This window comes from Strongylocentrotus purpuratus, unplaced genomic scaffold, assembly GCF_000002235.5.
Source record: "Strongylocentrotus purpuratus isolate Spur 01 unplaced genomic scaffold, Spur_5.0 spur5_scaffold_3, whole genome shotgun sequence".
NCBI lineage: Eukaryota > Metazoa > Echinodermata > Echinoidea > Camarodonta > Strongylocentrotidae > Strongylocentrotus > Strongylocentrotus purpuratus.
The window spans coordinates 33,304,467-33,320,032 of NW_022145609.1; the positions used below are offsets into that span (position 1 = coordinate 33,304,467).

Sequence of the window (15,566 nt, forward strand, 5' to 3'; positions counted from 1 at the left end):
GGTTTGGTTCTATTTGGGGGAAAAGCTAAATAAAGTAGGCCTAGGCCTAGATCTAGTAATTTAGTGTTAGTACCGGTAATTATAATTTTCAGCATTTAAAAAAAAAAAAAACCCAATTTTTTTTGGGATCATTTTTATTGATCGGCGATAAGAATTTATTATCCGATTTCACCTGATTGGTCAATGATCGGTTACAGGGTTGGTTCAAACCAACTAATGCAAAAATTGTCTCTTTTGGTGATCAGATCAGTTATTGTTCCAGACCATCCTGCCTAAGAACACCCAGCATTAATCCTAAGCCATGGCTCATCCTTTGATGAAAGAGAACGTCTGGTACGAGAGGAACAAGTTCCAGGAGGCAGAGACCAAGTATCAGGAACAGGTGGCTTCCAAACACAGTGGACTCGTTGTACAGGTAAACTGGAGAGGAATGGACTCTGCACATAGTCACCTAGATTGTTTTCTGGAGAGATTGGTTTAGCTTCTCTTAGACTGTAGTAATATTTGACCTGAAATTTAAAAACAATCATGAACAGCATTGGTAACCCCTTCGACCCCCCCCCCTCCTATCTGTTTACCATTATTTTTAATCTAAAGGGGGAACAAATTGTTAATTCCAAATATGATGCAATAGGCCATTTTCGTAATGTAACCAAATTTAATGCATAAGTCTTCGTGAAGTGCCTTAATACAATTTTTTTCATTTACCTGATAAGAATAATAGTATTTCAATAGTCAGAATGTAAACTACATATATTAAGTGTTGCTAGGTAACTATTAATGTATGCAGTTCGGATTCTGTCTTCACAAAGACTTAAATGCATTAAATTTGGTTACGTTACGAAAATGGACTATTGTACAACTCCATTTCAAATACACCGGTAAGTAATAATATAGTCAGCATGAAATCTACCATTATTCATAATACAAAGTCACACAGTAGATTTGTTCTGTCCTGTCAAATGTCCAGTCAAATCCATACCGGAAGATTTTTAGTGAAAAAGAGGTTGTCCAAAATATGAATATTATGATAACATGATCCTGTTATATTTCATGTTTGTTGTACTGTACAAAGCCTTTGGCCCTCAATCACATTCATGGAGTTTCATAATCTCAACCTTAGAATTGAATGTCCATATTAAACAATGGAATATGCATGACCTTGTGTCCAATGAATGGGACCCTTTTTTTAAATCAAAACCTTTTTTAATACACTGTGGGGGTTTTAATTTCAGTGTACAAATCATCTGAACAAAAGATAGTTTTTGTATAGGTTGAATGTTTAAAATCAGCCTTTAAAATTTTGCCTTGCATTCCTTAATGCAAACGGTTAAGGAGTATAAAGAAAAGAAAAGAGGTCATAAAACCCTGCGTACAAGGCGGTTATAGAACCGAAGTCAAACTTGTGCGCCCTATTCTATGCGAGACGGTACACGTGCGTTAGTTGGCTACCCAACAAGGCGTTTTACAGTATACCTGGTAGTGTATTTAAACGGCAGTATCTCTTTTGTAGAAGAAATTTAAAATGCACAGTTTGATCACTGTTTAGCACCATGAAACCCCTTAGATTATTAAAGCAAACCATGTTTAGATGATTGGTACACGTCTAACATGAACCATGGTTAAAGTTTGTTCCTCCTTTGTGAATATAAGCATTTACGTGCATCAAATATGAAAATTATTTAGCATTCCAGAAATTTCCAGTAAACTATTTTTGAGAAGGTTCTGATTCCTTACAAAGAAATCATCCCTCATGTGATGTGCTTATTACACTTCTAATTGACCTTTTGTTTTCTTCAAGTTGAATATAATGTTTCGTGAGGGTTTGTTCAGGTTTTAAAGTTAATCCAATCTAACTAATGTTTGTGCTAATTTGTGTGAATGCTTCCTAGTAACTAACATCATAATTTCCCCCCGCTTTTGACACGCTTGACAATCTAGTTTTAATTACTAACATTTATATTACACTTCTTACTAACAGTACAGTAGTGCAGTGTATGAACACTCATTTAGTTCTTGATATCTCATTGAAACTCTTGCTTCCCTTTTTATCTGTACCTTTGATATAAAAATAACTTGTAAAAAGTTTTTTATTAAGACAGGAATGTCAAATTTGATAGACATTAGCGTTATACAATAATCCGCTATTAGTATTACTTTTGAAATTAGAATACATTTAAATCCTGAGTGTAAAGATTTGGTCAAGTTTAAAAAAAAATATGGAAATAAAGAAAACGACATCGTCATGGTGGCAAGGTGATACTGTGATATCACTGGATCCACTGTTTATTTCTACATTTCTCCTCGTACAACAGAAAACAGTGTAAACTTGAGCAGGGCGTCGATTAACAGTTCTGTACCAGGTCATTTGAATTTTTAAAAGGCCCTTAACATGTGCAGTAATGCTATTCCACAGGCAGACTGGGTTGCTTTTTAATATTCTGAAATGATTGTGCCCAGAAGTCAGGAAAAAATAGTATAATTTCAACATATATTATGTAGAAATCACCTTTCTCCTGAAAAGCTCTGTTTAAACTCTGAATAATGCCTTCTTTAATTGATTTATCAATCTAAATTGTTTCTTATGGAAAATTCGCAGCTTGTAAAATGAAGAAAGGATGTACAATATCACTTCAATATGGTAAAGGATTACATTTGATAGATTGATTTTTGAATATCATTGTAAAATTCAAGTTCTGATAAAAACTTGTTCAATAGATGTACATGTATATACATGATGCCTGCTAGCTGCTACTATGTGTGGCGTCTGGGTCACGTTTCACAAAGCCTTTTTTCAATGACAAATGACAAAAATCAGTGACAAATCTGCCGATAACCAATCAGAAGCAAGGATTTCACTAGCTTATAACACAAACTGTCATTTGTCACTGATGACAAGTTTTGTGAAATGGGCCCTGTTCTCATTTTTCACACATTTATGTTTACTTTCTTCTTTCTCATTTCTTTCTCTTTCGTTTGTGCTTTTTTTTTTCACTCACAGAAATCGGATGGTCCGGCCAGCAATCTGGTCAGCGAAATTGCACGCGCACGTCAGAACATTCAAACCTCATTGAGTGCTGTGAGTAGCTCACACACTGCATGACTGCATTTTCTGCTAACAATAATATATTCATTAATCTATGATTTTACATAACTTATGTGTACCGTAATTAACGGTGTATAAACTGCCCTCGTGTATTAACCACTCCCCTCTTTTTTGCTGACTCTGTCGGTAGCAAGCCAGGTCCGTGTTTAAAACCCACGCGGGAAGGCCTTTTATTTAACTGCGAGGTGCAGCTGAATGTGTAAGATCATTAATGTAAATTAAAAAACAGTAGAGGACCTTGTGGTACGCCATGTAATAGAAGAAAAATTGGAGGAATTATTATTATAAAATATTCTATTCTATATTCTATCAGAAAGATTACTTTCAAACCAAGATGACAGACAAATTTGAGTGTTGTTCTAGTTTCCGAGTGGTGAGTTAACACACCGATTACCGAGCTGGGAGACATTGCCAGGCAAAGCGCCAGGTGGAGGGGCATAAATCGAAACTTTAAAAAAAAAAAAAAAAAAAAAAAAAAAATTGTTTTGGTTTGTGTGTAAACCGTGTATAAGACGCACCCCCTACTTTGAATATTTTTTCGGCAGCAAAAAAGTGCGATTAATACACCGTTAATTACAGTAGGTTATTGATGGTTACGTACAAGAGGATAACATTTGGCATTTAATGAGGATATACATTTTGTCAAAGGAGCACAATTTCTTCAATTAAGTTGGATTTGGAAGCTACTCTGTAAAAGTTTGACTGGAATTCTACAGATCAGTACCGTGTATAAATTACTTTGGTGGACGGGTTTAGACTATACATTTCCATATCTTCTAGTTTCCTTATGCATCTTTGAAAATGCAGCTGTTAATAATATTCTTTCATTCATTACCTAAAATTTAGAATCAAAGACATTTTATTGTAAATCCATCTCTGGTCGTTCCAACTCTATCCATTGGCTTATATCGTCTATCATAGTCAATTTCCAATTTACAACTTTTAAATATAAATTCTAGTTGTTTAGAGTTGAAAAGATTGTAATTTAATGCAAGTAGACAACCCCACATCCAAAAAAGAAATAAAAAAAGCATTAATCATATCACTTCACAAACACAAAATTATCAAAGCTTTTAACAACCAAAGATTCTACGATGCATATGAATGTTAATGAATTTTGTGCAGTCAGCGGGTATCTCATTGTGAATGTGTGGCAATCTAGATTTTTTTTTAAATCAAAATTTTAAAAAGAATTGATTGTAAAAGCTCCTTACCAGTTACCACCCTCGTGAGCATGTAGATATCTTGCCTTCATCTACGTCTTAATTGTCCGAACTGTCCTTTGTTTTTGTGTTGACTTCTGAAAAAATTGTTGTAAACGATGTCTAGTGCGACTCTCTCTTCCTAACTCATCCTTTTCCTTCTATGTAAATGTTAAACTTGTATGAAACTAACTATTTTAATTATAAAATGGCTTACTAATCACAATGCATGGAAGTAATCAAATCAATTTGCATGTGATCTTGCTTTATTGACCATAGATTTAATTTGGGAATATGGTTTGGGTGATTATTCATCATGTTTAGGTTTTGGGGGTAGGTTTGAACATTTTGTTGACATGTAAACTTTCTAATTGTACTTTAAGGGATACATTTATTTTCTGGCATTCATACTGTCTGGGACATATGTAGTAGTATATTTCATTTCTTTGATGTTGTTTACTTGTAATACATTCTTGTGTTTATAAATTGTTATTTGACAAGTCAGAATTAGGCAGGGCTAACTTGTAAAAGTTTGATTGATATTGCTTACTGGTATTTCCAATATTATTTGTTTGTCTAGTTTATACTTGTTTGTACTGAAACGTACATATCTTCATTTTTTCCTAGCTAAAGCTTGAATGTAAAGATGCTCTGAGTTTGCGTATTTTTTAGTAGTCTATGACATTTTGACAATTCAAGCATATTCTGCATAAATTCATTAATTAATTCATTAATTTCTCATTTTGTTCAAATTATGCAATTTGTTTGAGACTCACATTGTTAAGGCTCCTCTACCTGTCTGAGTACTAGTATCTTGTTATCTTACTACATCTTGCCTCTTTATATTTCTCTTTGTTTCAATATGTCCCTCTAAATATATTTATTTCTTCCTTGTACATTTCCTTTGAACATCCTATGTCCCTGTCTCCTGTAGTTAACATCTCATTATGTAGTAATTTTGTTTTCCTTCATAAATCTGTCCCTGTCCGTTGCTGTCTTTATCCTTATCTCAATAGCATTTCTGTCCTGTGCTTAGTCCATTCAGTAGTACATTTGACATTGAATATGATTGTGTTATATTCCATTTCCCATTTTAAAACTTTTTTTTCATTCTCTGGCTTTTTCCTCCTCCCCCCCCCCCCCCCCCCCCCCTCTCTCTCTCTCTCTCTCCCTCCCTCCCTCTGTATCTGTCTGTCTCTCTCCGCACCCTTTCCCTCCTCTCTCTGTCCCCCTCTCTCTCTCTCTCTCTCTTCCTTCATCCCCCTTCCCCTCTCCTTTTCTTTTCCCCCCTCCTCTCTCTCTCTCTTCCTCCATCCCCCTTCCCCTCTCTGTCTGTCTCTCTCTCTCTCTCTCTGGCCGTGATTATCCGCTATCTACAGGGAGTTGGTCTTAGTGTTGGCGTAGGTGTAGACAACCCAGAGATCTTGGCTCGTTTGTCTGCAGTAGAGAAGGAGAATGCAGACCTTAAAAAAAGTGAGTAATGGACAAAATCTAGCCATTTGGCCATTTGCTGTCCCAGAAGTTACTATGAATAAAGACAAATTAATAATCAAGATTGGAAGTGGCATTTGGTCTGATCCAAGCTCCTGTAGGGCTGCCGTCTTGATGGAATGATCAGGCCCCATTTCACAAAACTTTTAATCAGTGACAAATGACAGTGTTTGCGATAAGCAGATTTGTCATTTGTCATTGAAAAAAGGCTTTGTGAAACGGGTCCCAGGTATCCCAGAACCTATAAAACTAGAAACTTTGTACTTTGTGAAACATTCAAATTTCACAATTGGCACTGGTTTATAAAATTTGTATTCAGCCAAACAATTGAGTCACAACTCACACTATACTAATTTAGGCAGTTTCTTGATGCAAAAGAGGTTAGCAGTGTCTTTTACGATTTGTGAACGTTTTTTCCTACAGTACCATTCCCTCGTCCTGTATAGCATACGTCAAATAATGTACTTTTTCCTCACACAGTCACAACCGATCTTCAAGCTGCTGTTGCCAAGCTGACGGAGCGTCTGAGTGCCTTAGACACATCCTCTACATCGGCTGCATCCAAACCAGCAACGGTATGTCCTGGGACCCGTTTCACAAAGCCTTTTATCAATCACAAATGACAAAAATCAGTGACAAATCTGCTGATGACCAATCAGAAGCAAGGATTTCAGTAGCTTATAACAAGAACTGTCATTTGTCACTGATGACAAGTTTTGTGAAACGCCCCCCTGTTTGTGCTCCCGTTTGAGTGGTTATGACATATGCTATAGTCGCTTAACGGACTGCATTCTTAAAGGAAACCAAAACCTTCATACTAAGTTACTTTTATTGTAAAGTTTAAGATGTTTGAAAAATATCAGTGAAACTTTGAACAAAATCGGGCTAGGATTAAGGAAGTAAGAGCTTTTTTAAATTACTAGTCACTAGAGGGCAGTATTCAATTTGATGACATCATCTGTAAACAACTTTCCATGCCTTTTGTACATCAAATTTCATGTTTTTCCTTCTTTCTTGTGATTGAGATAATGTACTCCCCTGAAAGCAAGATATAGAATGCAAAATGATATTCTACTTCACATGTTATGAAGTCGGATCAAGAACACAAATAAATATGAAGAAAACAAAAAAATTGTGAAATTTTATGTACAAAAGGCATGGAGAGTTGTTCAGAGATGATGTCATCAAATTGAATACCGCTCTCTAGTGACTAGTAATTTAAAAAAGCTCTTACTTCCTTATTCCTTGCCCGATTTTGTTCAAATTTTCACTGATATTTTTCAAATATCTTAAACTTTACAATAAAAGTAACTTAGTATAAAGGTTTTGGTTTCCTTTAAAGGTAATACAAAGTTTTGGGAAATTTTGAAAATGGGGTGGATAGTGATTCTTTACAATTTTGATACATTTGAATGCCTCTGTGGATGTTTCATAAGCACTAGAAAATTTAGACCCTAAAACACTTCTGCTTTCGAGAAAAATTTAATATAAAAATTTACCGGTGCTCCCAGTAAATTTTTGATAAATTTCAAATAGCGCCTACGGCCGTACAATGGTAGCTGCGACTATGAAAATCTCAGATGTGTAGTTGTGATATCGAATTTCCAAACGGGAAAAGCTAATCGGTCGATTTTAGTGAAGAAACATTGTTTTGTGGCTCAATTAATATCTTGACCTTGAGAGGGAGCTATACTGCATAAAGAGTTTATTATTTACAATTTCATAACTTAAAAATAAACTCCAGTACTGGTAAAAATTTGGAGGGATGCTGAAAATGAGGTTTTAATTTCATTTTTGAAATACTAAAATGGAAAATATTTGTTATTCCTTCATAAAGAGTTACCATTGATCCAAATCAATAGCAAGTCCTCCAATCAATCACAAGTTTGCAGTCTTCTATCTCTTTTGTACATAGTTGCGATAGATATCAATCGCAAATAAGTTGCAATTAGTATCAACTCTTTATAAGACGCGGCCCAGGTCAGTAACTTTGTCTTGGGACCAAACACTAAACCTAAGACAGAGCTGAAAACTAACAGGTGCCCGGAACACATAGGTGCCCAAGATTCAAGTCCAGACCCCAATAAAAAAGTTAGTGTGGAGCCCTGCCCTTGAGTTCGAAAATCAGTGACAGTTTTAGATTCATTACAGGACCATGGCCACTAGGGACTAGGGATATCATCTCGTACTCCTTACAATGTGCAAATTTACTTTGTTTTGAATCCCTGATGTTAACTTTTTTTCAGAATTATCCCACCACCCCCCCCCCCCCCTCCCCCACCCCCGCAAGGATATGCCTTTGAGTATCAGTTGACCGTTCGCTTATTTTTTTCACAGGCCAAACCAGTCCAGAATGGCAAAGCCAAAGCCGACGACGACGATGATGAAGATGATGATGATGATGACTTTGACCTGTTTGGAGTGAGTATAGATATCTAAAGACCTTAAGCCCACCGCACACTATAACACTGTGATCAGATTTTCAAACACATCATCATAACATTAGTTATCAAAATTTATACTAACAAAAAATATGATGTTTTAAAATGAGATTCTAACAAAAAGAATTGTGGTGGATTAAAGCTTTTTAGTCCGAATGAAGGCGAAATCAAATTTAAATCGTAGAAGCTTGAAATCCCCTGTAATTTTGATTTTATATTCACATAACTGTTCAGAACCTAGATCATTCAGATTTTTTATTAGTTAGAATGTTCATATCAAATGCTAACGCAAATCTTGAAAAATCAGACCGCAAGCAGATCGTACATAGTCTGGTGTGGGTTTTAGAGGTATTCTGAAAAATGTTGCTATGTTTCGGGTAAGTTGTGTGTCATTACAAATTAGAATTGCATAATATGTGCCAACAAAGTCTTACGTCAACAGAGATCAGACCTCTGTAACTGTTGTGTTCCAAAACCTGTTCAGAATTTTAGTTAATAATAATTTTTTTAATGCAAGAAAATCTTGCACTGAAATTTTGTGACTATTTTCTTACGAGTCTTGCGCATCTTTTGAAAGAAATTTTTCGAAAATTGGACCTACATGTACCATTACAAAGTCACGTGTCCTTTTGTCTTTGCATGTCAGCCCGAAAATCGCTCATTTTTGTGATTTGTGCACAAAACTTATGGAAATCTAATTTTTCAAATAAAGAGATAAAACATTGGTTATTTGGTCTTGTTTATAGCTTAGGTGTTTATTTTTGGGTCAAAATAGTTGAATTATAGTTGGAAATGAAATAAAACAACAAAAACAATGAAATACATAAGTTTAAAAAACATAGAAATACATAAGAAATTATTGAAACAATAGATAATATAAGGAATAACCTGGCGCTTCCAATTTTTTTGGCTGTATTATTATCCCAAATGGTCTAAATAATATTTGTAGTGAAAATTAATGTTCAAATATGAAGAATATATGATTTATGGATAAAAATGTTAATGTTATTACTATATTTGCATAAATTACCATAAATATGCAAATAAGTGAATTTTTCAAAAAAATTGAAATTACCATAGTATTCTATGCACTTCACTTGACATGCATGCAAATTTTTGCGGCGATAGGTCGTTTCACGGCCGAGATCATGGGGGGGGGGGGGCCTTAGAATATGAAGGCATTTGAAGAGCCATGATTTTCAGGGAACATGTCTTATCTGATGTTCTTCCACACTTGCATAATAAGATAATAACGCTCACAAATTATTTTTCACCTCTTCCCAGAACTCAACCTTCTCTTTAGGTTCCTCAAAGGATTAATATTTAATGGAATTACTTACCCTATATGCTGCAAACAAAACCCTCAGATCTTCCCAAAAGTCTCTCCTCACCATCCCACAAATAAATACTGAATTATACGGGTCTCGCTCTTTTCAGGTTGTATCGGCCAAACTTTGGAATGAATTACCGAAAAATCTGAAAAAAACTGTGACAACTTTAAGGCGCGGCTTAAAACATTTCTTTTCAAAAATACTTTCCAATGTTAAAGGTAAAGACCAGTATTGGAAACGCCCCAATTTGAAACAATGAAATGGATGGTCTTATTACCAATCATGTGAAAGAATATGTTTTGACTAATACATGATGATAACAATTTTGCTGGGAAACCGCCTACTAATTGATATATTTGGTAAATTAGTTTATCTACATGGTCTGTGAGAGATAAACGCACGTGTCGCGCACGTGTGCGTATAGTCCCATATACATCTTTCTGTGTACAGTGCTTGTAACTTTACGAAGACTGAGCCAAATTTCTTATCATTTTGATGACTCCAGAACCTTGCAGTACACACCAATACTTATATGCTAGATGATCAACCTTTTCTGATCGATTCCACAACGTTTCTTTCACAATGCAATCGCATGACCATAACTGGTCTTTTCCTTTAACAAAAGGAAGTATGTTGAGCATATCTCACTTTTCTTATGTTACTCTATCCACCTTTCCTTCTTACTCTTTCTTACAGCGCATAGTAACATAATGTGAGATGCGTTATAAGTACGATATATTATATTATTTTCCCTGCAGGATGACGATGATGACGAAGAGGAGGAAGAGAGTGAAGAGAAGAAGAAGCGGACACAAGAACGTGTAGCAGCGTACCAGGCCAAGAAGTCCAAGAAGCCTGCTCTCATCGCAAAGTCTAACATCATCCTCGACGTGAAACCGTGGGACGATGAGACGGACATGGCCGAGATTGAGAAGGCCGTGAGAACTGTGGCTATGGACGGTCTACTTTGGGGTGCTTGTAAGTAGAAGCTTAAGATCGCATCATCTTCATGAAGATGTTGATGATAATGGTGGTGACAGTGATGATGGCTACGATGGTGTTCATGATGAAGGAGCACTTTTTATGCCTCCGCTACAAAGTAGCAGGAGGCATAATGTTTTTGGGTTGTCCGTCCGTACGTCCCGTTCTCGTGAGCACGTTATCTCAAGAACCAATTGATGGATTCCCGCCAAACTTGGGACATGTATGTATCTTGCAGAGGCAATGAATTGAGTAGATTTTGGGGTAACGAGAACCGAGGTCAAAGGTCACAGGACTCTTTATGTATGCAAAAATAGCTCCTGATCATGTTATCTCAAGAACCCATTGATGGATTCCTGCCAAACTTGGGTCATGTATGTATCTTGCAGAGCCAATGAACTGATTAAATTTGGGGGTAACATGGTCAAAGGTCACAGGGCTCATTATTTGTGCAAAAATTGCTCGCTTCTGTTTTGGTTTGTAAAATTGCTCTATGGCGGAGGCATCATTTTCGACTGCGCGCGCTGGAAGGTCCATGTAGTTTTTTTTTTGCCAGTGGCGGGGGGGGGGGGGATAGATAAAACACATATAAAGGGTGTCTTTAAAATCCTAAAACACCCCTCTTTTGCCAACGAGGGTTGTTTGAACACCCAAAACACCCCCCCCCCCCCCTCGCTATCCCAATGATGATGATGATGATGACCATGATGTTAATGAGGATGATGGAAATGAGAAAATTTAGGATGATGATGACGATGATGGAAATGATGATCATGATGATGATGGAGGTGGTCATGAAGGTGCTGCTTACCAATATGCTTATCTTCCTTCTCTCTCTCTCTCTCTCTCTCTCTCTCCCTTTTAGCTAAATTGGTACCTCTAGCCTATGGTATTAAGAAGCTCCAAATCACATGTGTCGTGGTGGATGACAAGGTGGGCACAGAAGATCTAGAAGACGCTATCACAGCATTTGAAGATCTGGTAAGTACCAAGGTCCACTCACTGGCTTGCCAATATTCAAGATACAGTTGACAACTAATCACGCAATTCCATTGGGAGAGTAATGTCTGAGGCCAGTTTCTCGTAAATGTCTAAGTTCGTTGAAATCCCATAGAAATGAGTGTTGATTTTATCATTTGGTCATCAGACTTACTGGTTATTAGAATAAATGAACAATAGACTTATTGGAGATTAGACAAATTGGCCATTGGCCTAAATTGTAATTAGACCAAATGATGAGAAGATGAAATGACTATAAAGACCATGTGGATAGTAGACGGGCTGGGTGTAAACAATACGGGAATAGAATAATTGGGTCATAGACTACCGGTTATACCAGACCGCTATTCACCATGAAAACCCGAGTAAAAGAAACCTCATTTTAAAGTGACTCTGAAACATTGGCTCAGATTCTGAAACAAAATCCTGGATTTAGCTGATGCTGCAATCATAATTATAAACCTTTAGATCAGTCAGGAATCCCATGACTTTTATTAGCCGATTGCCTGTCTGATTATCAAGATATTTATGATTGGAAATCGAAATTTCATTTTTCGTTTTCCTAACGGTTTTTATAACACTACATTCTATTGGGGAAAACGAGTATGGTAAAAACCGGTCACTCAAAGGTTTTTACTTTTTTGAGGCCCTTCTTGATCATTTTGAAGCACAATTTTTTTAGGCTTCAATAAGGCACCAAATCTTAGACACTGATAACACGTAGGGCTGTGCATCTCAGATTTAACATTGTTAAACGATCTCTTTAAACAGTGATATATATATATATATATATATATAAATAAATTTTACAGGTGTCTGTTGTAACCTTTTGCTTCTTTTTTTCTTCTTCAGGTCCAGAGTGTAGACATTGCTGCATTCAACAAAGTCTAAGTCGCTACCAACCCATCTATCATCGCTATACCAACCCTCCAGGATGCTATTTTTACTATTATAACCCCATCTACCAGAAACTAACAATGACCTACACAAGCAGCACATGACAGGCGGGAATATCGCCCTCTTTTGACAGCGGGAAGCATATGCCAATCTGCATGAGTACACAGTTATCTCTGCATACATGGAATCTCTTGGGACCGCAAAATAATTTGACTTATGCAAAACACGACTTACGAAGCGTAAAAAACATGTTTTGCGGAGTTTGGTCTAAAAAAAAACATTGGCTTTAGGATAATTTGACTTCTGCGACTTCAGGTTGTGCCCAGGTAACTGTATTTCATATCTGGGCAGGTCCAAGATATTTATCCCACAAGCTCTCAATAGTGTTGAAGATGTAGTATACCAGGTGTACCTGATTTTGATGTTTAATTTAAGATCATGTTTGTGATTGTGTTATAGGTTGTAGTCATACTGATGCCGCTATCACAGCTGATACCAATCCAATGATACATTTGATGTATAATTAGTTTCATTTTCATTAATTCACCATAATATCAATTTATATTAAAGGTAAAGACCAGTAATGGTCATGCGATTGCATTGTGAAAGAAACGTTGTGGAATGGATCAGAAAAGGTCGATCATCTAGCATCTAGCATCTGCAAGGTTCTGGAATCATCAAAATGATAAGAAATTTGGCTCATTCTTCGTAAAGTTACAAGCACTATACACAGAAAGATGTATATGGGACTACCCTATCTCTCTCACCAGACCATGAGAGAAATAAATTTACCAAATATATGAATTAGTAGGCGGTTTCCCGGCAAATTTTTATCATCATGTATTAGTCAAAACATATTCTTTCACATGATTGGTAATGAGAGCTTCCATTTCATTTTTTGAAATTGGGGCGTTGCCAATACTGGTCTTTACCTTTAAATGTTATTAACGAATATGAAACATAGTTTTTAAAACTATTTTCAGATACTTTTGATTTGCGAAAGAGTAGGAGTTACAGTGAAACCTGTATATAACGACCTCTCTTTGGAAGCAAGTGGCCTTTATGTACAGGTTTCTTTAGTACATGATGATTCAACAGGAAACAGAAAATGTCCTTATAGACAGGTGGTCCCTAAAGCAGGTTCGGCTATACATACAGCTACAACATATTTTCCCTTTTCTGTCAAAAGAGAGCAGAATGTTAAAAAAAATATATATATAATTATCCATTTTGCTAAAAATGTATTGTTTTTCATTCCATTTTTCAGTCCCCCCCCCCCCCCCCCCCCTTCTCTCTCTCTCTCTCTCTCTATCTAACATACTAGCTGCCCCTTAACAGCTTTTTTTACATCACTCAGGGTTTTGTAAGAAAAGTATTAAGAATAGAATATTTCTGCATGTGGCAGTATAACATTAATACTTTTGGCTGAGTTCTCTTTCTTTTCAGAAAAAATTGATAGACTATATATACCTGTGTCTTAAGATTCATTTACGGTACTTGGTATTTTCTGCATGTGTATGAATATCCCATACTTCATAAGGTCCATTTGATATATTACAACACAATGCAAGCCTAGGTCAGTGTAATAATGTACTGTTTTATTTCATATAAATCTATAAAATCTTTTGAAAAAGAAAACTAAGCTGTACAACAGAGTAGAGTATACTAATAAAGAATATGCATTCAAAAATACAATATATTTTTCTATTGCCTACTTTGTGTTCACAAGTGCTCAAAAGTTGTAAGAAATAATGGCCCCATGCAGATTATAGTTATTGGAGCAGATACAGAGTCATACATAAATAATAATTTGTTCTTACCGTATATAGCGCTTTTCAGGACTGCGGCCCTCTCAAAGCGCTTAACAGATATATATTATTACCCGGTCATCCGATTCAGGCTGTATAACTACACATGTATATAACCAAATATTTCATTGCTTTTTATTTGGAACAACAAGATTTTCTGGAGACTTCAACAAATTATACATTATTTTTATGGTCAAACTTGTCTATAAAATCCTCTTACAGGAGACGCAGAAAGTGACTGCTCTGGACAAGTTCTTCAACATACATTTCTCCTAGTGAGAAGCAATACTAACGACCACTATAGACAGGTGGCCACTAAAACGGGTTTTAATGTATTTCTATGCTGAAGTCGGATTTGATATGCTATTCTAGAAATAAACTCCTCAAAATGAAGCTCTGTAATTCAAGTGTAGGCAATGATATCTCTTTCTTCCTATATTATCATACTATTATCAGTACGGCGTTGGTTTCATTAAAAAGCCTGTTTATTCCCCTTTACGATGATGCCCCAATTGTAATGATTGTGTAATCATGCAAGGTGCTGAACATTGACAATAATGCATTTTGCAATAATTCATTTTTAACGTAGCACCATAATCAGTTACATTGCACATTCCATGATTGCACCATCATTGCAAACGGACGTCATTGTAAAGATAAATAAGTAGGCTTTCCAATGATACCAAATTCAAGTATGATGATATACATGTAGTAATTAGAGGTATATCAACGGTCGAACTTGAATTACAACACTTTTTTTGAGAAGTTGATATACATTCACATGACATTAATCAGTAAATAACCAAATCACCTTTGGAATCGCTCATGTTGACTCTATTGTGAAATTATCAAAAAGATCAGTCCTAGAATTAGCTTATGAAACAGTTCATGAAAGACATTCATGTGTTGTCATAAATGAATCTGAATAGACAACCTTGTCATCAAAATACATGGACATAAAAGAAGGCACAATTGCAGATGCTGATGCCTTAAAGGTATCGTTTAACAATGTTCAATCTGAGATGCATGGCCTTTCAAAATGATCATAAAGTGCCTCAAAAAGTAAAAAATCTGAGTGACCGGTTTTACCATACTTATTTTCCCCACTAGACTGTAGTGTTATAAAAAAAAATTAGGAAAACGAAAAATGAAATTCGATTTCCAATCATGTATATATCTTGATAATCAAACAGGCGATCGGCTTGTAAAAGTCATGGGATTCCTGACTGACCTAATAGTTTATAATTATGATTGCAGCATGAGCTAAATCCAGGATTTTGTTTCATAATCTGAGGCAATGTTACCGAGTC

At 35.9% G+C, this 15,566-nt stretch overlaps 1 protein-coding gene across 2 annotated transcripts; it reads left to right on the forward strand.

The window, feature by feature from the left end:
• The first annotated feature begins 205 nt into the window (after positions 1 to 205).
• Positions 206 to 12,500, forward strand: LOC575168 (elongation factor 1-delta-like). Of its 2 annotated transcripts, XM_775584.4 has the most exons (8): positions 206 to 415; positions 3,002 to 3,079; positions 5,688 to 5,781; positions 6,280 to 6,374; positions 8,137 to 8,220; positions 10,330 to 10,549; positions 11,418 to 11,533; positions 12,404 to 12,500. In XM_775584.4, exons 1-8 carry the CDS (start codon positions 302 to 304, stop codon positions 12,440 to 12,442), a joined length of 840 nt encoding a protein of 279 aa, XP_780677.2. In that variant the 5' UTR covers positions 206 to 301; the 3' UTR covers positions 12,443 to 12,500. The 2 variants fall into 2 exon arrangements, with proteins under 2 accessions (XP_780677.2, XP_011683338.1); XM_011685036.2 differs by lacking the exon at positions 3,002 to 3,079.
• The last annotated feature ends 3,066 nt before the right edge of the window (positions 12,501 to 15,566 follow it).